General features: G+C 36.9%; 1 protein-coding gene across 6 annotated transcripts in view; it reads right to left on the bottom strand.

The window, feature by feature from the left end:
* The window catches only part of SMARCA2 (SWI/SNF related BAF chromatin remodeling complex subunit ATPase 2), a 117508-nt gene that overhangs the window by 11736 nt on the left and 79568 nt on the right, over positions 1 to 26204 (bottom strand). For all 6 annotated transcript variants that reach the window (XM_084225802.1, XM_084225806.1, XM_084225805.1 and 3 more), the window contains one exon: positions 8033 to 8250. In XM_084225802.1, the coding sequence (XP_084081928.1) occupies positions 8033 to 8250 (218 nt within the window). The remainder of the gene's footprint in view (positions 1 to 8032; positions 8251 to 26204) is intronic.

The following is a 26204-nucleotide window of genomic DNA, read 5'->3' as shown; positions in this document are numbered from 1 at the left end:
GTTCACACGTTCTATTAAGCTAAAAATGCCATAGAAAACCCTCAAGCTTTTGCTTGATATAATTAATTACTGAAAATCATTTATGATCATGAAAGAAAAAGCATTAAGGGCATGACAGAAGACTACAGCCTGATTTTGTCTACTCAGATCAATAATAGCTTATTCTGCTCTATCATTTTTATAGAACCTACTCTTACAAAGAAGTACCATCTTCCACTCTCATTGTATACGTGCATCCATACTATAAACAAATGGGATCTTTTCTAACAATCTCAAATTGCTGTGTTGTGGATACAGTAGGTGAAAATCAGTAATTATTAATGTAACTCTGATTTTAGTCCTTTTGCTCACTTACGTAATTAGAAAATAATAACCACAACAACCACCACATAAAAATCATGTGCAGTAAAAAAAAAAATTCACTTATGGTTGCCTAGCAACTAGCAGGCTACGTGCTGAAAAGAAGAAGGACCAGAATAAATTAAAAGATCTGACTGTGAAAGAACTGTGACAGTTCATTGCTACTGCATTAGCTCAACATGCTAGTCCCATGTGTGCTCACATTAAAAACATTTGCATACTGTATAAGTTAAAACAGCATTAAGAAATACTGCTCATTTAGAAAATGGTTTTGCTTAGAAAAAGATTTGTGTGCAATGTTTTCAATTTTCTCTAATTTCTGTCAAATCGCTTATAAAGATTCATACAAGCATATAATTCCACCCTTTTAGTCAGTATCATCTTTGGTGAAATGAAATGCAGGAACCCCATTTGTATGAGGCTCCTTTTTATATTTGTTTTCCCTGGCAGTATTTGGCCAGAAACAAGCTGCCACAGGCCTGTTAGAAGTATACTACTACCAAGACTCTTTCTCCTTTGGCATTAAAAGGAAAGATAACTATAATGCTGAAACTGCAGTATGTTCTTGTATTTCTGGCAAATTTCAAACTTTTAACAGATAATGAAATTTAATTTAGAGCGGGCAGAGTGAAGAGTCCTGCATGCTTGCCCACGTCATAGTGCTCACAAAGTGAACCATGGCTTGAAAACTACAACTTTAAATCAAATGCAACTCACAAATATGCTATTTAAAAGAAAAGTGTGGGGGAGGAGAATAACAAGAGCTGACATAGCAACTTCCAACAGTAACCCAGCTATGTAGGGACATGATTAATTATCATTAGTGTTTAAGGTCTCTTTTTGGAACTGAATACAGCATTACATGGTAAACCTGTCCCCATCATTGAAATGGATGTGGGTAAAAATAGTTAAATATGTAATCCCTGGGTTTGACATATGGCTATGTACTCCATAACTTGAGCTTGGATGTAAGTAAATATTATTTACTTTGTGTGTTTGAATACCCAAGAGTACCAGTTGGCATAATTATTTACTAGTTAGATCAGTAATGGCTGTGTTACTCTCCATTTTAAAACAGTTAAAAACTAGCAACTTAAGAAAATAGTTGAAAAGACTATGAATAAAATCTATTTCACGAACAGAGAAAATACCCTGTCCCTGAGCTGTGTCATCAAAATGTTGAGCACTACAGACAGGAGTAGACTCTTGAAAAGCAGGCAAAGGGCACAAAAACTCCACCCTTCAATTTTCTTCTATCCTCATTTGAATGCGGTCAACAGCTACCTGATACCTGAGGAGATCTTGTGAAGTTAACTGCTACACCATGCAAGTCCTTACTTTTAATCTATGAATAGATCAGATGGCTGGTAGGGGACAAATGAAATCACTGTAAGGAACAGAGCAACCAGCATCCCGGGACTCTTGAATTCAGCTGTTGATATTTATGCAAAGTTAGTGCAAACTAGTGGTAGTATCAAATTGGTACCCAGGAAACATTAAATTCTGATGCAAGGCAGAAGAAAACAGTGGGTTTCTAAGGAAGTTAAAGGATTGCAAGGTATGAATGACAGAATCATAGATTTATGTTGAAGAAGACCTATAATATCATCCAGTCCAACTATTAACCCAGCACCCAATCTACCACTAAGTGCCACAGCCTCACACCTTCTCAACACCTTGAGGATAGTGATTTTACCACTTCCCTGGGCAGCCTGCTCTGAGCACTGTTTCAATGAAGTTTCTCCCAATATCCAGTTGAAATCTCCTCTAGGGCAACTTGAGGCCATTTCCTCTTGTTCTGTTACTTGTCACCATGGAGAAGAGGCTGAACCTCTTCCAGGCAGCAGCTGTAGAAAGCAGTAACATGTTCCCTAGGCCTCCTTTTCTCCAGGCTAAAACTCCCCAACTTCCTCAGCTGATTCTCACAGGAGTTGTGCTCCAGACTCTTCACCAGTTTTGTTGCCCTTCTCTGGACACACTCCAGCACTTCAAAAGTGAGGGGCACAAAACACAGCATTTTAGGTGTGGCCTCACTAGTGCCAATTACAGAGGGACAAGCATTTCCCTAATCCTGCCAGGATGAAGTATCACTCTTTGTCTCTATTTATTTAATCAGGAAAAGAAAGCTACACTTACAGCTTGTCTTCCTCTGAAATTAACCATAAAGAGGCAAACTACCACGAGAGAAAAAATATAGTTTAGGAGACTAAGCCTGCATGTGTATAATGCAGATGAGCAGCTGGGGCTCAAATGAGGCATAAAATTTCCTTATTCTGAAAGAAAAGCTATCAGCAGCAAAACCCTCCCTTTCTTTCAAAAGGTTATAGCATTTCAAGTGGACATACAAACTACTTTTGTGTGTCAAACTGATTTGGTGGTGTCAAGCAATAGGATGAGAGGGAATATGCAGATACCGATGCACAGAAAAGTTTCACCTTAACATGAGGAAGAACTGCTTTACTTGCGGGTGACCATGCACTGAAACAGATGGCCCAGAGACTGTGGAGTTTCTCTCACTGGAGACATTCAAGTAATGTCTGGAGCAACCCTCTGTCATGTGCCCTGGGATGACCCTGTCTGAGCAGGGAAACATAACATACATAACATATGATTCCATGATATTAATTTCTATGTGCATTCCCAGTTCTGGAGGGAAAGACAAATTAAAAGCATGGAAACTGGAGAAACATGTGACAATAATGTTGGATTGATGCACTGCAACTTGCTCTCTTCTAAATAAATGCTTTACACTGCAAGGTTAGAATAAGGTACAAGGGTGTAATGGCACTTAAATCTTAGTTTAAGAAGTAATTGCAACAAAATTTCAGATTAATATGTATTGCAAATGGAGTCTGCAAAGATGATGCTTTACTTGGGAAAATCAGGATCAATGTTTCCAAGTCCCTGAATCTAGGATCTTGGTATTGTAAATAATCATACAGAACTTTTTAAATCAAGGAACAAAGGCCAAATCTATCTAGTTATTTCTGTCCCACCATTCCATATGGAAAGATTACAGAACTCTTAATTAATAAATTGCATGAATTAATAAATGCTTCCAGTCATATAACCTTGTGACCCCCATGTTATATTTTTACATATTTCTACACTTCCTGTGTTTATGCTTCCCTTCTCTCCCAAGTGAATTTACTGAGAGCAACCATCTTCCCCCCTCAAGACTGGATAAACAAACCAAGCTGTTTCCTCTTTTAAAGCTCTCCCATGCTACTTATAACTGAAGTAATTACTTACACTTTTCTTGGTGTAAACTAATCTTTCATGAATGGAAAAGCATTCAGGTACCATATACAAGTTTTAACAGTATCACATATAATGACATACACCCATAATGAGTATTTCCACATCCACACAGGCAATAGCGCCACAATAAGGCTCCTGTTTTCTAATGTCTGGATAATATTGATGGATCATAGTTGGCTTTGATCAATAATTTCTCAGGTAATTCTTCTGTCCGCTCCACCTGAACTGGCGCTTGAAACAGAAGAAATGTTTCTTATTTTTTGGTATTTAGATAAGTACTGTATAATGCACTCTGAGACACTGTACTTCATGCCATTTCTTTTACTCTAGACACAACTGTGTCCAGTCTGCTGTGATTAACACACCACTATGATGTTATAATTTTGGCCAGGACATTCCTCATTTTTAATACATATCATAAATATATTGTGATCTATGCCAACACCAATTCTCCAAGACCTCCTTTTCAGTTTATCAGTAACTTTTCTAACAGTGCCTTCAGCTAGGTATTTTTACTTATTTTCACTCAGATGAATGAGCTTACTCATTGTATCTCCTTTCTTTCCTACTAGCTTGTAATGTTCCTATGGCACCCTAAAAATGCTTTAGTAAAATCACAGAATCATAGAACGGTTTGGGTCACAAAAGACTTTGGAAGATAAACTAGTTCAACTTCTCTGCTGTGGGTGAGCAGATGAGATGACTAGATCAGATGACTAGAAGTCAGAGGATTCTGACCATCTTTTCTTTCCTACTTTTGCTTCATTACAGATCTAGTCTACATTTTACATTAATTCAGCTTTGCCTATTATGGCAGTGTAGAAGAGTAAAAAAGGACCTGAATCTGTAGTACCACTACATGTTTTATGGTTTGATACTGAAAGCTGAGTAATGAGCTGAGAAACAGGAAGAAGTTTAAAAAGATAGAAGTGACTTCAATAGTACTTTCTTCTTAATGATTTGGAGCATGTACCCCACAGTTCTTCAGACTGAGGCATCAGCTATCTGTTTCCAGTTTAACACAGATAAATATGAAGATAAAGAAATGCATATTAACATAAAGAAAATCTTGAAGCATATCACTCCATACTGAAATCCAATGCAAAACAGACTGCATGAATCAAGTACTGCCAACTTCTCAAAGACCTCAACAACTCTCACACCAAAGGCATTGAAGCAGTGCAAACTGAACATTCTCAGTGTCCTCCATCTTTGTCCTTTTTCTCCTTTTTAAACTATTTTCCTTATTATACGGTACACATCCTAGATACCGTAATTTCAGAAACTAAAGCTGGCTGTCAGTCAAGTCAAATCTCACTGCAGTTTTTTCTCCTTCAGTGTGTCTCTAGCTCTCTAGAAATATTAAAAGAAAATTTACTTGTAAATTGCTCTCTACGAACTATTAAACTTATTGCCAATGGAATGTTTCATTAAAATCAACATCACATTTGGATTCACAATGGGAATAAAAGGAAATTGGAGGACTGCTAAACTGTACTGCATAAAAGAGAAAAATCCAAATTAAATGGTTGAAATTGCACTGAGGACACGGTAGGAAGAGCAAATTGACCTCAATGCTGACTTCCATTTTCTTGCATGGAGTTCTTTATCTGAGGTTTACAAGTACTGGGATAATGACCTCTGCATTCCCTTTTTTGAGAATCATATGCTGCATTTATTCACACTGAAAAATTACCTAAAATATTGCTAATATGTCTGTTTAAACTAGTTTTGGTCCATATTTAAGTTTGATTGTGCAATTACTGTTTACTAGAGCTCATTGTTTGTGTTACTGAAATCTTTAGCTTTCGTTGACATAGACAATTTTGTTGGATGTTTTTTAAGTAAGGGAGGAAAGGGTGGTACTTTTCCCCAGACATTTACAACTAAAGTCAAGTTCTAGACAGTTAGGAAAACACTCAGAGAATCCTTCGCTGCATCAACATTAGACAGTGTCACCAAAGAAAAGCAGCCAACTAGAATGTCAGATTTTTGTGAGCACCATGGATTTTTATCTTTTTTTTTTTTAAAGAAAGACTTTAATAACAGAAATGTGGTTCTGTATTTAACAGCAACTCTTCTCAAAACCAAGGGAAAACATGAGACAAAGCATGGAGAGCCTTAACAGCCTAGTAATGTATTCTTTCCACTTTTTTCATGCTGGCCTTTAATCTGCACAAAACTCACTAAAGATTGCAGAATTGGCTTTGACAAAGTAACTCAGCCCTGAGTCAGTAAGATTTTGGATGGGTATCACCTGATCATCTTTTGGGACACAATCAGTTCTCCATAGTTCAGATGAGCCCTCTGGACTTATCGTAAAGAAAGGATGAACATCTTTTAGCACTGATTTAAGCTAAAGACAAAGATGATTTCAAGCATTCAAATACCACATACATGAAACCCATTTTTTTTCCCCAGATGAAACTCATGGCCTACTTTTCTTCCAATTAACCTGTCTCTCTATACTTTCCCCAATTGTCTTCACACTCACAAAAGCCCAGAGCTGAACAAACATTGAACCCCCAACAAAACTGAAGGGTTCCAATGCCTAAAACCCATTTAATTCTACCGCGGCAAATCCTGAAAATATTAATTAAACTCTAGAGCAAGTTAACCCCAAATATTTTAAGATATTTAAAGTTCCCTGCTGCCTAAACTTGCAATTCTACTTTTTCATAGTATTAGGTGGTTTGATGTTCTCTCACAAAAAAATCAGAATACAGAAACTTGGAACTCCTCCTTATAACTTACAGCACTGAAGAGCTCAGTTTAAGATGTATTTTTAATTCCTTACAGAATAGAGGTCCATACACTTTTTCAATTGGAAGTAATTTTGTCTTGCATAAATGTGAGCTCCAGGGAGAGGAAACAGTATGCCTTGCCACTACACAATAGCTCAGCTGTTAACTTTTTTTGACTTAAATCAGATAGGAACTTCCTGGGGGCACAAACATTAGGTAAAAATCTTTAACCTCCCCAGAAGCCATCAGTTACTATCAGTAGCTATTCCCTTCTGAAGGCTAGTGGAAGCAACTTTACTTGCTATTTTAAAAGTGAGAAGTAAATATCCTGATCAGAAGTGCTTGGTGTTTCAGAAGAAGGTTCAAGGCCAAGGATCTAAAATTCAGAGATGTTTCCTTCCAGTCCTACCTGGAATACCTAAACTTAAACACTTCTCCCTTCTCAGCTATTCTGTTAACTGAGAGTCACGGCAAGCTAAATACACTGAGATTGCAGTCAGCTTTTTGCTCATCATGCTGGTTGATATGAATGCTGTTGCAATACAATAAAATACTTTTTGATGTACTCTAGAAAGAGCCCACAGATCACAGAATGGCTCATTTTAACAGTTATGTCCCAAAAAACTCACAGATCACAGCACTGTGTGTTTTACAACAACCACCCAAACTACCCCTGAGCTAGAACAAATGCAGACCTAGAACAGTAGCTGCAAAAAAGGCAGAGTGAAATTGCCATTTGAAGTCAGCAACTGAAAGTTGTTTACAGGCAAAAAATACATTGCTACACCTAGGCGCAGGTCACCTAATGCAAATACTTCTTTACTTTCTCTCAATACATTTAGTATTAACTTAGTTTATAAGAGGTGCTAAATTATCTAAGTAATTCAATGCACAGCAAAGAAGGGATAAGCACACAAGGCGGCTTTACTGATTTTTGGCAGATACAAAGTGAGTTTAAATACAACTCTTGCAATCAAGTCTCATTCAAAGACATTATGATTAATTCTTAATTTCTTGCTTATGAAGCATAGGTGATTTGCAGTGGAAAATCTGCAAAACAGAAGTCTTCAGATGACATTTCAGATTAGAAAAAGTATTTTTTCCCTGAAGTCCAATTATTTTTGCATGTTTTTATGCTGGAAATGGCTATTTCTTGACAAACAGGCTCCCATCTCTGATGTTTCAGTATTTTTTCTTTTGGCAGCTGTAATGCTCATGATATGAGCTCTACACATTTTGGGCAGTCTTTCAGTCTTTCATTGTGAGACCCATGTAAACTTGAATTAATAAATCTGTAGCCATGTCTTTGAAAAGATTAATTTCAACACATGCTCAATAAATTGGAGGAGAATCCTGCTCAAGCTGAATGTTCTTAAGTACACACCTTGAGCAGAATTACTTCATTCCTATGCAGGAGCTCTACGCTTACTTTTTTCTTACTTTTAAAAATTGTATTTCAACAACTTTCTATCAGATGGGTGTTCAAAAAAACTCAACAAAGTGTGAGACTTTCAGGATCAGACCCTACAAGGAATTACTCTTCAGAAAACATTGTCAACATGTCTTTCTAAAGACTGAAAAAATGAAGCCATTATAAAATGCAGAGAGTGGTATCAGCAGGGAGGGAGAGAGCACATGTAATAGAGATAGACTGTCTCCAAGCCCACCTGTCCTTGTAGTTTATCACAGTATCAATGATGGCATTCATTTGTTTTGTCAGTTTGGGTGGATTGGGCGACAACTTCTCTGCAGGAGGTCTGCCTCTTCTTTTCTTTGCTTTCTCTCCATCATCCTTCCCAGAGTCCTTATCCACGTTTCTTCGTCTCTTTCGCTTTTTAAGCCGGACTTCCTCCTCCATTTCTTCCAAATTGCCGTCTTCAATTGCCTGACAACCATGGATTCAAAAAGTATGATTTTTAAACAAAAGAGATATTGCAAAGGCAAATAACAAACTCTATTTAAAAACAATAAAAACCCTCTGCAATTCCATGGGATGCAGATAATTAAACTCTAAATGTTCTGTTTATTTACAGACAAGAATGAAAGAAACTGACCTGTTAGCAATCAAAGAGACACCAAACATTAACTTTTGCTAAGGATCCCACTATCATCTAATGTTCTTTAATCTGAACTTTGAATTCTGCATCAAATCACATTTCACACATACTGACCTGGTGTATTGTCTCAGTAAATGTAGAGAAAACATTCACTTTTTCACATCAGTGTCAGTTCTGGGTTACACAGTTCCATGCAAAACAGACTTTGATACCACATGTTTTCAAACAGGACAGTCTAAATTGTGCTCAGCTCCCAAAGCCAGTTCACACACAGCTCTTTGTGCATACACACAAAAGAGAGATACTTTATGTAGTAACAGCTCCTCTTCCAAGCCTTCTAAGCAACTTTTAAACCACCTAAGTGTTCATTTAATCTCAAAATGTATCATTTTCTTCAGGAATAGGAACCATGAAGTAGGCAGAAGCACTGACCGTATGGTGGTTTGCTGTAAACAGGACCCATAACATGGGGTACATAAAACCCATCCCAAAAACTAAACCATACACGCAGTCACAGACAATTAACACTAATTTCAATTGTTTCAATTACCTGGATGCATGCTTTTAACCAGACCCAGCAGCTCTACAGAGAGGGAAAAAAATTGCTACAAAAAAACCTAACTAGGAATAAAGGGAACCTGTTCACACACACTATCAGATCCACGTCACAAAGCAATAAGCTGAACTTTTTGTGATTTGAGAAAGCAAACAAAAGAAAATAAATAAAAATACCAGGTTATAAGAGAACTGAAATTAAAAATAACAACTAAAATAAAATTAAAAAATCTTAAAACTAAGGCTCTCTGATTAATGCTTTCTCAGAACATAACTAATGTTGGTATTTGTCGCTTTTGCTTCTTAATATTGCCTTGAGTACATGCAAATGCTAATCAATCCTTTCTCGTAGCTGAAAGAGCTCTAATCCTAAGGCAATTACCTTCATTTCTCCACGGCACCAAACACAGCTAATATTTATGATCATGTGAGCATAACAATCAATATAAAAAAGTGATTACAGCCTAGACATAATTTTTCTCAATTGTGTACAATGTCTCTTCAAAAACGATTTGCAAACAAAACCTGATGCACAACACAAAATAACCTGGCATGTTTAAAAAAACAGTGGGATTTTGAAATCTGTTTCCTATGCATCCTCCGATGTGCAAATCCACAGATAAACACAAAAGCAGAATCCTGTGAGACAGCCTGAAACTAGGCCTTAATAATCAAAAGACAATTTACATCATGCTTCCACAGCATTCAGATATTCACTATGAAGGAGGCTCGAGATCTGATGAGTTAGGAAGAAAGAAGAAGGGGAAAAAAAAATCTGTACACAAATTCATTAATATTCATCTGGCTAAAGCAGGACACGCGCTATAAACCACTGAGGCTAATGAAGATTAAGAAAAGAAAAATTTTCTGCATATCTTGGAAGCTAGAAAAGCTAACAATAAATACAGCATGCAAGGCTGTCAACAGTTAATGTCATTGCTCTCCTCAAGCACTCAGTTGTACACTGAAATATGAAGAACACCGACTTTTGATGTGTTACACACCTACACATGCCTGTGATGTAGTTCTACTGAATCTTCAAGACGGCAATGAAAAAGGATATTTACCTTACCACTATCAGCAGGCCGGCTATCGGAAATCACAGTTAGTGGGGATAAAATTAACAAGCCAGCAAAGCAGCGAGCTGCTAGTCTCTTCATCAGCTGATCAGGAAAAAAAAGAGAGCTGGGGAAAGGCTATGTTTTCATATACAAGTAATTTTATTTTACTGAAAATGTAATACTGAAAGGATTGTGGATACTGAAATCTGCTGTTTCATTCTACCTACTACAAGGCCTGAAGCCTTCCTCCTTCAGCTGGTTTTAATATTGACAACTACTTATCATATTTCTCCCTTTATTATTCTGAACATTCAAATTAGATTTTTAGCTGATTCTTGATATTATTTTAATAATAATAGCACAATTAGACAATTTCCTGTATGATTTTAAAACTGAAATTGCTTGCATGCATTTTAGAGATGCTTTCATTACAGAAAATGTATTCCTACTGCTTCACAGAGAGCAGATCAAGTTTTGGTCACTGAAACTGATACAATAATCTATTTTGATTTAAAAGAAATTTAAAAGAAATTAAAACCAAACTAAGTAATCATTCTGTTAACTTTGTTAACTTTTTCTGTTAACATTTCTCTGTCCTACAGAAAATTTCACTTAATCACAACATATTTATATTTTTGTTTGCTTAACAGATTTTCTACCATCAGGAAGAAATCACAGTGGTTTTGTCATCACAGTTTATAACACCTCACTTTAGAATTCTGCATAAAATTTTTGGTTAGAGTAGGGAGTATTTTGGGAAATAAATATTAAAGAAAAGAAAAGATAGAAGTGAAAATTTGGGATTTTTAAAAATATTACATATAGCAATGTATAAAGACAAATGATTAAAAAAACCCCACTTGCACTCTTAAAATTAGTAGCTAACTGGTAGCAAAGGAATTCTTAGCAAATTACAAATCTACCATCAAACATTAAACTTTCTATTTAACCAGTAATATATCAATCAATTACTATATTAAGTTTTCAAAACTTCTACGCATCAATGTAAACTCAGATAACTTTCTTTATGATCTTAGTGACCCCACCTGAAAATCATTCTAACAATACAGTCAGTAAAAAAATGTTGCTACTACAACTCTTAGCATTTGTTCTCAAGAGACAAATTTGTATTTTGTACATAAATAATGACATTTAAAGCGAAACCTATATGCTTTATTCTGTCTCAAAAGAAGGCTTAAAACTGTATCACATGAATCAATTACCAGCAGATAGGTTACTGCTCTGTGCACAAGCCTACACACATGATCCAAGCATGTGGGTATCAGCAGCAACATACTTATTAAGTGAATTCATCTGACTGAGCACTTTGTTAGAAAACGTTACTATTACAGGCCCTAAGTGCCACACTGAAGAGATTGCCCTTCCAAACCTTTACCAGTACGATTATGATACAAATCTCAGTCACAAATCTCCAGTTCCTGACAGATGATGGGCTGTGTGAGAGTGCAAAATAAGACAGACATCTCCCATGTTCAAACACCTCTGGATTAGTGAGGTGAACAGCAAGCGAGTCAAGGAAAATAAAATAACGAATAAAAATTTAACACTTTCCTTCCATTAAGGAAACCAGACAAAATAGTACCAAAAGAAGCCTGTACACCTCATTTTTTCAAAGACAGCTGTAAAATCAAATTTTGTAAGTTGCCAGGCATCTCATGAAAGGCAAATACGCCAGTGAAATATGAGGATCCTGTGTTAAGTTCTGTACTGACAAAATGTTCCTGTTTTTCTGACTCATATTGCTGTAACCTAGTCCATGTACACAAACCAATTTCATTTCTAAAGAGGCAAGAGCACACTTATCATGGATTAAAGAAATCAAACTGTTTTCCTCCAAAAACAAGCTTCCACCTCCCAACAACAAATACGTATTTTTCAGGAGGCAAGCAGAAGTTACTTCTGAGACACTCTGTCTCCCTATTGCTGCTTGCAATTAAGATTTTCATCTTTCCTAAAGAAGAGTTGTTTTGAGGTGGAAGTATTGTTAGGGAACATCATTACAACATTGCTACATGAGCTCCAAACAGAAACAAAGTAAGGATAAAATGCAAACTGTTTCTTTTCTCCATTTGAAAGACAGGATACCACACATGTATTCTTCTGCCAGCGATGATACAGCACTGTGACTCAACACCTTTTCAATTCAAAATTACAGATGCAAATAAGGATTTAGTACTAACAGCTAAGTTTTGTTTCACAACTATGTTCTGCAAGTGAATAGTTGTGTAGGCCTTACACAACTAATATGTTTTAAAATAAATTTACAGGAATCAGGTAACTCAAATGTGGTCGCAGAATGACTCAACGGCGATGCTCATATAATATCAGCTTTGGTGTTTAAGGCCTTTCTCATTTAGATGGTAAAACACTGCAGCACATAATTATTTTTCCTTTGACTGAAGACAGCTAGGTAGCTAGAAAACTGAGACATAGTGAAAGCTATTGGTACTACATATAGTCTAAAAACTGGACACAGAGTAGAAGCGGCACAGAGCCATTTAATAAGTCTGCTTGAAGCTGTTCAGATGAAACAGGACACGAGCACAGGACATGCAAACTCTTCAAATTTTATCTTAACAAGATGAACATTCAGAGAACTTGCCACATCCCGTAACATCAATGCCCTGTGCCTCTCCAACTAGCAAAGTTAAAAGACATCAATTCTAACTAAAATTATCATGTGAAGAAATAACCTAGCATGCTAATTAAACTCATATTTCAAGAGAAAGCACTTAAAAATAGGTGAACAGAAAAAACCCACACCATCTTACCAAATCCCTGAACATAAATACTAAACCAATCATACAAAATCTCCAAAAGAATGAGCTTTTTTGGGAACAGCAAATAACTTAACAGGGCATTTTACTGATTACTGGCCAAAAGAACTAAGGTGAAGGGCTGCTAAGCACTTAAAACTAAAAAACATGTCAGTAGTGCAGTAATGAACAGCAGATGACTGCTTTGCAAAATGAAGTTCACATTTACCACATAAGAAGAGAAGAAAGGAAGAAAAGAACCTTAGGGACATCTGACAATAAACACCAAAAATCCTAAAATGACATCGACTTAGCCTTACCAATTTCCCTCTTCAACATGATCCTTCCTGGAATATTGTACTGCCATTCAAGAGAAGTTTCCCTGGGGTTTGGTTTTTTTTTGATTTTTTTGTTGTTGTTGTTGTTTTTGGTTTTTTGGTTTTGTTTTTATTTTTTCTGTCTTGCTCTGTCTGAAATCCTACCATTCTCTATTTTACATTTGTTCTCAGATTAAATCTGGCAACCCATGAAGATTGCAACTTTTCACACTGCAGTTCACATTCTTAAACAGATCTCTTCAAAATCCAGTTCTCTTGCCTAATTTTTTACCAATGAAAATTCCTGACATCTGGGACTGTTTCTAATTTTCACATTAGAATTGTTTCTTGGCTCTGTACAACAGAGCCTTGCATCATAATTGTATCTTGCCATGCAACAACATAGAGGTCAGTATACTAGATAAAGACTGTGAGAAAAAATGCCTTTAACACTTGACAATTAGATTAAAGGGCTTAAGATATTCTATCAACAGTGCAATCAATAAATACCTGAAAATAATTTTAAAAGTTGGTGAAGAATTATTTTAATTCAATTTCCTCTCTTTGTTGGGTATTACTGCACAAGAGATTAACCAGTCTAGTTTTTCTGAGACTAAACTAAAACAGAATATAGACCACAATCTGTCAAAGGCAAAGAATTTGTGATTACATGCAGTTTTAACTTGCTTTCATTGAAGTATTGTTTTTTCTAAAAACTCAAATTGCAATTATCGCAAAAAAGTATCAACTTGTAATACATAGTCTTCTCAGACAGGATGAATTCCACCAAATATGGTAAATGAGTTCTTCAGCCATACATTCACCAAGCTAGAGTCTGTCTCGTCACATCACTGAAACTACAATCTTTTTAAGGAGTGGGAGAAACAGACTGTTTTCTGTTTTCCATTTGAAAATTATTAATAGTTTCCCAATTATCTCCACTGAAACTCCAGCTGCCTATAATAAGTTAGACACAAAGGAGAACAATAATGTAAATTATAGGTTTTTCGTAAATTTTGATTCAAAGACTGATGACAAAACACTTTGACATAACCACGCAAAAATATCAGTTATCTTTATAGAGAAATGGCCTCAACCAAAGCAACAAAGCATAATATTAAAAAAAAAGGTAATTAATTATAATATTAATAGGATCAAAGTGTTTTCTTTTGGGTCTGAGAAAATTTTTTTCAGGTCAAATACCCTAATTTTTCATCTTGATATAAGATATCTTAATGCTGAAGCTTCATCTTTAATATGATAATTATTAAGTAAACATCATGAAAAACCAGCACTGATAAACTCTCTCCTAATTATGACAAAACCCACTGATAAGCACATAAAATTTTCTTCTGGTCAAAAGTGAAATCTTGTTAAAAAGAAAAAAAAAAATCTCTAATTAGTCTCATTTGTCCCTCCCTGAAAAGGCAAACAGTGATTTTAAATGGAACTCCTCAAGCTGATTTTCAGCAATGAGATTTTCAAAAACTTTGGGGACAGAGAAATTGAAGAGCACAATTAACTACTCATGATACCAGGACCCCACTGCTTGTCTGCTCAGCGAGCACCATGGTAATGCGCCATTAAAGGGAAGGAATTGGGTTATAGAAAGAAACAACTGTATCATGCTGACTATAAAGATACTTTGCTAAACCAATCAGAGCACTAAGAAAATACATACTCACTGTGTGAAGACCCTGAATGTTGAAACTACCCAAAAATCATCACTATTCTGTGGTCTGCATTTACTTAGCCACACTCTGAAAAGATCTACAGGTCTGTAATTGTCTTCTACAGTTTTCAGAATGTCTTGCTAAGAAGACTTAATTTTAAAAACCTCTTGACCAACCCAACCTCCCCTAGGAGCAACAGAAAGATGGGAGAGGAATCTAAAATAACTCTACGCCAAAACTATTGATATCATCCTCTCACTCTTTATCACTGAACTGTTTTGTTGTGGTGGGGTTTTTGGTCTGTGCTTCCCAAACTTTCTTCCCATCATTTTAGAAAGCTAGATAACCTGTGGAAGAATTCTTGTCACACACAGTAATAATAACAAACCTACTCCTGAACACAGGGGAAAAAATTCTCTCGTTCATAACTGGAGGACAATTTATAATGGACTTGTGAAATATTAGGCAGGAAAATTTCCAGATGATAAACAAACAAAAGGGATCTTACAATAGCATTTCTGAAGTACAAGGTATCCTGAGTATTTCAGATTGCCTTCATTTAGTTCAAACTAAATGAAGAGCAAATTGATAACTCAAAGACTAAATATCGTTAACAGACTGCTACTGGAAACAGTTGCAGGTATCTTTGGAAGTATGATTGGAAGTAAAATTGAGAGACTGAATGAGATATAACTAACTTAAGAAAGACATTGGAAGACTGTAATGAAAATACTGCAGGCATGTTTCCCAGCTTCGAATTCACAAGCAATCCATCTTGAAGTAAAATCTAAGCCATGATAGAGATGCCTCATTTTTTCCCCTTTATCTTGTTCACTATGTCAGAGACAAAGATGCAGAATCCTGTGTAGACAAGAATCTGGAGCATTTACTGACTGGTGTTACTCAGTAAGGAAGTGAAAATAGGGAAGGTTTCCCCCTTTTTTTAATTTTATCAGCCTTATTAAGAATTTTGATTCAGGAAATCCTACTACAGGAGTGTAGAGAACTCTATATTGACAAAGGCATTGTGAGATAATTGGTACTAGAGTTACACTTTTTCTTAAACAAGTACATTATCTTCCCTAGACAAGGGCAAGGAAAGTTAATTGCATGAGAAAATCACCTTTTCTGATGGGCATCAGGAAAAGGTGGGTGCCAGGGGGTGGTGGTGGTGATTACTTTTATCATTTTTTTCCTAAATTCCTTTAAAAGAATAAGTTTGGAATTTAGTCAGCACTAAACAAGTTTCTGTGCGAGAACAGATGTTTATTTCCCGAGCATCTCAAAAGTTTAGAAGGAAAATAGTAGTAGGTAAAAGCTTAGCTTTTACTGAGGGCTTGGCTTTCAGAATTTCCTTCCTTCTTTGGTCTAAAATAAGTTTTTTACTAAAGGGATTTATTGCCCTGTTGTTCTTCTGAGGTAATTTTTAAATTTAATTTTTAATGATTTGCTAAAATAGTTCATGAATTGGTTTAGAACTCATGAACAAAGTTTAATTTAGTAGTATTTCTGTTAGCACCTACATTCCATTTAGGCTCACAGGCAAATGTCCCAGAAGAGGAGGAAATATGCTGCAATGAAGTTATGGAAATACTCATCAATAATAACCACATCCGAAACCAAGAACAAAGAGGAATTCAGCATTCCAAGGATTTATCATCTCCCACTAAGGTTAAGGCATTGTTTGTTTTACAAGGGAGATTATGCATACAAAACCAATCAGAAACACACTTATATCCGACTACTAGTAAATAAATAGTTATTCAGGATGGCATCTTTTCCAAGTTCTGAGGCAAGTATTTACAGCTGTGTTTTATCTCACATTTCACAAAATACTGTTACTGTTGCAGGCTTCTGGGTAATTCTGAGCAACATTAATTTGTCTTTTTTCCCTTGACATTTACCTTTTTGTAAACATGACATTTTTTTGTTGTGGAAAAAGTAGGAAATCTTTACTTTGTAATGTTACCTACTGACAGACTAGCAGTGTGGATGATGTTTTGCAGCTCATAATGCTAACAACTAAAAACAGACTCCTTCTGTTTGATTTTCTTCCTTATGAAAAAGATTTTTAAAATTCAATTTGAGAATGGGAGTTAATGGATTTTTAAAAAATTATTTTTGAAAAAATTTCCAGGTGTTTAGCCCTTCTTCATTCAAAAAAACCCCTGTCTCCTTTATCTTCTAAGATCCTTTTAATTAAATCAGAAAAATACCTGTTATAAAGAGAGGGTTTATACCCTCATCAGACCCTCATCACACCCTCTTTGCAAAGAAACTGCAGTCTTGGCTCCTTCCAGGACATTTGCTTCTAGTGAGCGCTGCAAATATTTACAGCAACAGGCATCTGCTCTATGGTAAAGATAAAACTGACAATTCTAAGCACTGGAAAAAGGTAAGAAGCCATTAAAAACTCTTGTTCTGCAACATACTCCACAGCAGGATACCACATCTTAGTAGAGTGTTTCCTATGAAGAACAGGATGATTTTTCTTCCGTTATAGAAACAACACAGGTGAGGACTAAAACACAAACAGATAATTAGCAGATTTCCAGCATGATATCACAAATTTTGAGATAAATCAGTAGTGTTACAATAAGTTAACTATTTACCTCTCACTAAACAGATATTCAGGGGTATCTTCTAAACTGCTCAGAGAAACAGCAGAAGTTTTCTCTCTTTTTGATTAACAGAATAATAGATTAACATGAGGCTTCTAATTTAAAGATGAACATAAATTTTCTGTGCCCTGAAACTCATGGCTCTTCATGATATAACAAGAGAAGCCTATAGTACAAAGCTTAAACTGGTATTTTTATGTATGTTGAAGTAAACTCAGCTACTGCCAACAGCCATACAATCAACTACTTTCTTTCATATGTTCTTCTTCTCTCTTATATTTAAGTATATTCACATATTCTCATATCTCATATCTTTTATTCCAAGTTTAAAATGTGGAACATAAGTAAATGGGAGCAAAATTGAGAAAATAAAATAAAACAGATAAAATATCTTGCAAAAAATAAATACAAGGGGGAAAAAAAGTAACAGCTTTCAGAAACCATTATAGCATAATTATTTTTCAGTGGATGCTCACAGATCTCTTGTATCTACTTATTCACAGAAAACAGCTTAAGAATTTTTGCCATAACATGGGAAATTTGGCTTAAACATCTATCATTATTAAGGTAGGTACTCTGAAGTAATTAAGAATGGGAAGCACACAGTGTTAAGAGAGCATGATATGACAAAAACGTATTGCAACAGGTTAGAATGCTCACTTCCTGTGACAAAAGAGGAAAATATTTGCTTAGCGAAATAGAGTGCATTTAAATAATAAATACTAGGAGGTATCCCTTTATGACAATTCCAGTATAGAGAATTTGGAGGAAGAGACTGTATGGAATTAAACTAAATCAAACTTTAGAAACCTTCCTGAAAAAAAGCTAAATTATATGTATCTTTTATGTATTTTATACCAAAGCATTATGTTGTGATGCTACCTTTGAGCAATGATGCAGTGAGTTCCATGTCTTCAGGATGCTCCTGAAGGTTGCAGTAATATGACCAGGTCAGGACTCACAGTAGATCCTGATCCTTTAATATGCATATTACAACCTAGAAGTAAAAATCTAACATGACAAGTATCTGTCTAGAAGGCTTTTTTGTTCTTCTGGGATAAGTTGCACTGCAAACCACAGTCTGACGAGCACAAACCATTACCTACAAGCAATACAAAAAATTCTTGAAAAGCCAATGACTTAAGAGCACATGAAGTTTCTCCACAAAATAATGTATAGTATAGTATAGTATAGTATAGTATAGTATAGTATAGTGCATATAAAAAAACTAAAGAAAGGCTGTAAGCAACAACAAAGTCCTTAGTTCTGCATTTGAAACCCAGCTAAAAATGTCAGGTGCATCAGGAAAGAATACATAATGAATAGCCATGGAACCATGATCTGTAACTTGCTAAACATGCAAATTTCAGAGTATGGGACAAAATTACATGGTTGTGGTTACTCAAAAATTTTTGTAGGATTTTTTTAAGGTTAAAATTTTACTGCTAGAATAAGTAAGTACACTACTGTACTCAACAAGCAGGGTATTTCAGGATGACTAAAGAAGCTAACTGCCAGTCACAACATGCCTAAGCATCAGCTGAATAGTTTTTGAGAAATTCAGACTGAAACCTCTGTGTTCTTCCATATCTGTTAAGTTAGTACTTCCATACCTGTTTACTTACAAGAAAAGACAAATTGCTATCCTTTAAGTTGCTATAGAAGTAGTTTCTATAGAAGAAGCAGAGCTCTGCATACACACACCAATCTATGAGAAGAATTATTTTGCCTGTATGCATAGTGCATAAAAAACATCAGCATAAAAGCCTTCCATCACCTGCTCAGGTCTACCTTCAGAAGATGGCCTTTTACAATAAAGGTCTCACAATTTGCCTCTGATGACAAGGCAAAATATTAAGTGGCTCCCTTTTCACAGAGTGAATAAAATACTTTGGCCATTATATACACTTTGAAGGTATGGGTAACTTACCCATGTCACAAATGCAAATCAACATGTGAAAATGTAATGCCTTTATTAAAAAACTTAAGGTGACAGAAGGTTAGATATCGTATCATCCATCATTGTTACTTTCAAGTCATGTCAGAGAACATAACAATGCACTGGACCCAAAATTAAAATGCTTGCTGCTTCTTGTTCCATTGTCATACACCCCCAGCAACAACAATGCTTTAGACCTCCAATGCAGACTTTGGTTCATGCGGGTTTTGTGAATTACTTCACAGGTCTTTTTGTTTCAGTTTTAGAATCATAGCATATCCTGAGTTGGAAGAGTTCTAACTCCTGGCCTGCACAGGAGCACCAGAAAAATCACACCATGTGCCTGAGAGCATTGTGCAAATGCTGTTTGAACTCTGTCAGGCTTGGTAACCACTTTCCTGAGGAGTCTCTTCCAGTATGCAAACACCTTCTGGGTGAAGAACCTTTTCTGAATACCCAACCTAAACCTCTCCTGACACAACTTCAGGCCATTCCCTCCAGTCCAGCCACTGGTCACCACAGAGAAGAGATAGTGCCTGCCCCTCCTCTTCCCCTCACAACAAAGCTATAACTGCAATGACATCTCCCCTCAATCTCCTTTAGGCAGTTGATTGGAATTTTGAACTTCCATGTAAGGAATATTTCTGGCATCTTAACCACAGGGACTAATTCTTCTTAAGAAAAATTTTGCACTTGAAACAGTAATAATATAACAAAACATGAAACCCAGATTTTTAACTCACAACTTTCAGGCTATATAAACCATGTCAGAGATACAGCTATTTCAAAGAAAATTAAGTTTATTTTACTCTAATGCTAACAGTACTCCCCACATTTTTTATAAGCACTTATTTGGCATTATTATTTAAGGTTTTCTAGAGGAGAAAAGATGCATAATTCCACTTCAAGGCACGCTAATATGTGTTATGGTACTTTACATGTAACATTGTATAGTCAAAATCATCATGAAATAAAAAGAATCCTATGAAAATATGACACTGTATTACTGGTAGGTACTCCTCATAAACAACTGTTCAGATTTCCTGACTTGAAGTCTTTCTCACACACACACAAAAAAAAAATCAAAGAATAAAATTTCTTTATGGAGAAGATCTCTGAAGTATTTAAGAAGCATTTCAAAGTACTTTTTTTAGTTTCCAAAATTAATACTCTTGACCCTGATTCCACATTCTGAGAAAAGACAAGAGAATTTCTGAGAAAGTCACCCAGCGTGATCAGGCTCTTTCCCTTAGAAACTAACAAAGCTATCCTGCCAAAATAGTGAACTAAAGCTATCAGGTAAATGCATTTAAATTCCCTCTCATCCATGAAAAATCAAGAAAATACCCTTTCTGATTCACTAGTTTTAATTTCACTGCAATGTGAAAGTACCCTTTTTTCTTTTTCTTAAGTACATTCTGAATTGAATTCAATGAAAAGGACATGAAAGATAGATAGCAAGTATACCAAATACAAAAATGGCTCAGTGAGGCCTTGAAGTCATGTCCAATTTTATTACCTTTCAAAAAGCAGCTTCCACATGCATAAAACTTATTAGCCTCACACTGAATATTAGAAAATAGTACCTGGAGCATTCTGATGATTACTGGTCACAAAATAGACAACACCCTAGGATGGCGGACTTTTTAATCTTCCAGTAACAGCCTTTTACATGTGACTTGTTTTCCCGCAGAGCTTAACAAATTCAATTGCATCTGCAATTCAATACTACAGAGCAGTGTTTAGATCAAAATATGTTTTTCTTTAAACGTCCTGCACAAATACTTACTTACTTGATTGTGAAACAGGTTTAGCAGCAACTCGGAAACTTTGCAATTGCAACCAGAAATGTTATAGAGTAGAAACAAAGAGAGAAAACCAGAGGTGCAGGGGTATTACATACATGAACTATGCAGATAAACTATCCACTGGGTAAAAACTTTTTTTTCCCCCCTCCTTCTATGAATTTCAGCCTCCAATACGGATTAAAACAACTACAGACCGCAATCCTAATTCTACACACAGGTACTTAATGTAGGAAGGCCTAAAAAACAGGCCCTGTGCCAAAGCTGACCTCTAGATGAACACTCCACCCAAAAGTTATATGTATCCATTAATTGGTGAAGCATTATTAGCAATATGATATATGTACCTACATCATTGGTGAAACACTTATTTACCTTAGAAACAGGACAAGGCTAAATTTGGCCTTGTTTGTGGGCGGAGGACCAAAGACAACTCCCTTGGTTCCTCTTTGAGCCCTGCCAGGCTTTGGGAGAAACCCAATAGGAGGGTAAAACCTGATGTTTCTGTATTAGAAGTAATGGTAGCTTGCTTATTATAAAAGCTGGGCAACTCTCACAGCAAAGTCAGAAGCCTCACTGCCTGCATAGATGGATGCACCGCAGGATTTCCCAGCTGCTGGGGGGCACGGTTCTCCAGTCCTTCACTGTGACACCTTCTCTAGGTTGATATGTAGATCTGGAGGAAGGGTAAAGTAGGGTATCTGTAACCTTTCTTAATAACTATAGGCATTTTTATAGTAATGATTAGATTAGAGCATTGCTTAGCTCATCCTTTCGTGATTCTTTGCAGTTTTGCACTATAGTAAACTACACTATCCCTTAAGTTGGTGTCTGTGTCTGGCCCTAAGCATCAGCAAAGCACTACTGTAAAATCAAATTCCACTACCCTAGTTTACAAAAATATGTCTTAAAATACCTTTCTAGGATTGATTCTTTAGTTATATATATAGAACTGAAGCTCTCTAAGGAAACACAAACCTACTCGAAAACTTTTAGTAATTTACACCAAGTTGTACCAACAAATTGACCCAAATTTACTATCTCCGCTATCAAACCTGTTAACAGAAAGTGTGTAAAATCAAAAAGTTTAAGTTCCAGTTGATGAGGAAACACCAAAATTTTTTCCTGCTAGGTAGTTTGATTTATCATACCATGTAACTTTAAGTAAACATAAACAACAATTATGTCGTGACTATGTTAAACAGTACTCATCAGATATTCTGTAGGAGTGAAAGCCAGCACTGTTTTCTTTAGGTAAGACTGACTAATTACAAACAAAATGCATGAATTTCACTCACAATTTTTAGATCAGCAAAACAAGCATTTCTTTTACATGTCTGCCTGACATAAATGAGATGCTGTTAATTTTGTACTCAGGTATGTTTCCCTGGCAAGCATATAAAGCTATTTCAAATTAACAAGGACAGCTAGAGACTACGACTTTATTTATGTCACCTAGCTAGCAATTAAATTGCATGAGAAGCTGAAACCAGATGCAATAGTCTTAAGGGTCTTTTACCTACTCAAATAAATCCTCTGTTTCTTGAAGCCTGTCTCAGGCAAATTCTTAGCAGATGACCCCTCTCAAAAATAATATGCCATGGGAACCAGGAAAGTATTTTGCAGTTCGGTTAGAAGTGGTGCAGGGACAGAATCTGCTAGAGCATGAAATACTTCCAGAATATAAATGCTTTGTAGATCAGGAAGGAAACTCCTCCTTCTAGATTTTTTTTTAAAAGGAAATATGGTTGTCATGCCAACAGTTATAGAACAGCGGGCTGCAGCGACAGCTAGTGATGAAGCCTGTTTCTGTTTAAAGAGTTTTCCTGGGAGATAGTCAATGAATGACAGGCTGCTCTGTGCAGCAGCACAATCTCACTAAATACTGCCTATGATCACAGGTTTGGTTTCTGTTGTTATTTTGTCCCTTGCTTCTACACTCAGTTACTTGATCTCCTAGCAAGAAGGGAGCTTGACATAATTGGTCAGTGTACACTGTCCTTGTGATGCTGTTAGGATCTGCCAGAACTACACTCTCCAGTGTTGGCATGTATCAGCAGAGAGTTCAGGGTCTAACTTAAAAACAGCCATCACCTATTCCACAATCAAGAGCTGTGGCTGCTGAATAAGGCAAAACACCTTGAAAAATATCTAATCAACTCCTCAAGACATAAAAGAGACAGCTCAGTACTACACCCAATTTTATGAAACCAACTTCCAAGGTTTTGTTCAGAAAACCCCATGAAAAGATAGCTATAAAGCTGCAACAGCAGCAACAGCAAGAGAAGAAAAGTGAGGGGCATCCCTCACTGCTGGTAAAAAAATCTTATTCTGTAATACTGCAATAAAAATAGGCCCATGGTTACCTTTGGAAAATGGCATCTACCAACTTTTTTTTTTGTTTACGTAGTTAAGTATTCCCTTGAATATTACTATTATACTATTGAATATTACTAGTACACTACTATTATGACATCTTCTAGAGATGCCATTACAGAAAAATCCAACATATCCTCAAAGACACCTAAGTGACTGCCACTGTGAGCGCAATGGGTGTGACAAAGAACTCTGTTTCACACACATGAAAAAAAAGATAATTTAAAAAAATCCAGAAAACTTACATTACTTACATTTCATATCTACACAATGAGGTAGTTTTATTCTGAATGTGCACAAGCAATGTTACATTATAAATGTAATGCCACTGAAGAGACGAAAAAGTATTACAGAATCACGAAGGCTGGAAGAGATCACCAAGATCATCAAGTCCAACCCAGCCCTAACAACTCAAATAAACTATGGCATCAAGTGCCATATCCAGTGTTTTTTTGAACACATCCAGGGATGGTGACTCCCCAGGCAGGCCATTCCAATATTTTATCACCCTCTCTGTGAAAAACTTTTTCCTAATATCCAACTTATATTTCCCCTGATGCAGCTTGAGACTGTGTCTTCTCATTCTGACATTTGTTGCTGCCTGGAGAAAGAGACCATCCCACCTGGCTACAGCCACCTTTCAGGGAGTTGCAGAGAGTGATAAGGTCATCTCTGAGTCTCCTTTTCCACAGGCTAAACACCCCCAGCTCCCTCAGTCGTTCCTCACAGGGTTTGTGTTCCAAGCCCCTCACCAGCCTCGTTGCCTCCTCTGGATGTGCTCAAGTGTCTCAATGTCCTTCCCAAACTGAGGGGCCAGCACTGGACACAGCACTCGAGGTGTGGCCTCACCAGTGCTGAGTGCAGGGGAAGGGTGACCTCCCTGCTCCTGCTGGCCACACTATTCCTGACACAGGCCAGGATGCCCTTGGCCTTCTTGGCCACCAGGGCACACTGCTGGCTCATGTCCACTTGGCTGTCACCAGCACCCCCGGGTCCCTTTCCAGCCACACCGTCCCCAGCCTGTAACGCTGCACAGGGTTATTGTGGCCAAAATGCAGGACTCAGCACTTGGATTTATTAAACCCCATCCCACTGGACTCTGCCCATCCATCCAACCATTCCAGGTCTCTCTGCAGAGCCCTCCTACCCTCCAACAGATAACACATGTCCCCAGCTTGGTGTCATCTGCAAACTTTACTAATGAGACTCAATCCCCTCATCCACATTGTCATTAAAAGAAGATATTGAGCAGAACTGTCCCCAGCACAGAGCTCTGAGGACACCACTGCTGACTGGCCCCAGCTGGATGCAGCACCGTTCACCACCACTCTCTGGGCCCGGCCATCCAGCCCGTTCTGAACCCAGCACAGAGTGCTCCTGTCCCAGCCATGGGCTGCCAGCTTTTCCAGGAGTCTGCTGTGGGAAGGCCCTGCCGAAGTCCAGGTACACAACATCAACAGCCCTTCCTGAATCCACCAGGCACAAAAAGAGACCAGGTTGGTCAAACACGACCTTCCCCTCCTAAACCCATGCTGGCTGGGTCTGATACCCTGGCCATCCTGTAAGTGCTGCATGATGGCACTTAATATAGATTGCTCCATTATCTTACCTGGTACTGAGGTCAGGCTGACTGGTCTATAATTACTAGGATCCTCCTTTCTACCCTTTTTGTGAACAGGTGTCACATTGGCATCTGGAACCTCACCAGTGAGCCCGGAGTTCTTATTAGCAGTTCTTATGCTTCCGTTTGTTTCATCACACCCTCAAGTGCACCTGAAAGCATGTTAAACTATGTATACAGTAGAATTATGATAGTAATTACAATGCACTATGAAGCAGTCTGAGCCTAAGGCAACTTAGTGAATTTGAAAACTTGCTTAATTACTCAACAGAGAGAAGTGAGAATAATTTCTCTCAACAGAAGAACAAGCCATGGTGAAAAAAGGTTAGTAAATGTAGTATACTTATCATCTTGCCTAGCAAGGTTTCTAACTAGGCCCCACAATACAGTCTCAGAAGCAAACAATGAAAACAATTACTACCAAGCATATGGGGACCTGCTAAGAAATTATTTTCAGAGTAGCCCTTTATAGCTTTTTATCAAATGGTCCAGCACTTCAGCGTTCTTATTGTCTACAAAAGAGAAGGTATGCCTACTAAATCTCAAGGCAACACCAAACTGACAAGAAATTCACCCAAGGACAGGCTTAAAATTGGGAGTAATTTTGGTGAAGAAAATTTGAAAATTATTCAACAAGGGCATATGCTAAATCATCTTAGGAAGGAAAGATCGACTGTATTAAACATGGTTTTGAAAAGCTGGCAAGGAAGTAGAGCCACAGGAAACGATTAAGGTCTTACACTGGATCAAAAATTTAACATCAGACAATACCTTCCATGTTAGAAAACTACTGAACTGTGCGGTTTTACCACAGAAGTTATGCAAAAGAACTCCTCCTTATTCAAATGATGATGCATCTGGAATTCTGATGTCTAGCTTTTGATCAAACTTGTAGAATGATGTCAGTCACATGTAGAACAACTATGGGAAGTCAGTGAAAACAATCAAGAGAATCAGAAAACGGGAATTATAGGAAAAGACTGCGTAATCATGGTTGTTAACCTTTTGAATTTACTCAACTGGGAGACAATTCTCCT

This window comes from Fringilla coelebs, assembly GCF_963513975.1.
Source record: "Fringilla coelebs genome assembly, chromosome: Z".
NCBI lineage: Eukaryota > Metazoa > Chordata > Aves > Passeriformes > Fringillidae > Fringilla > Fringilla coelebs.
Note: the sequence above shows the minus strand (reverse complement) of the source record. Positions and strands in the feature narration are given on the sequence as shown.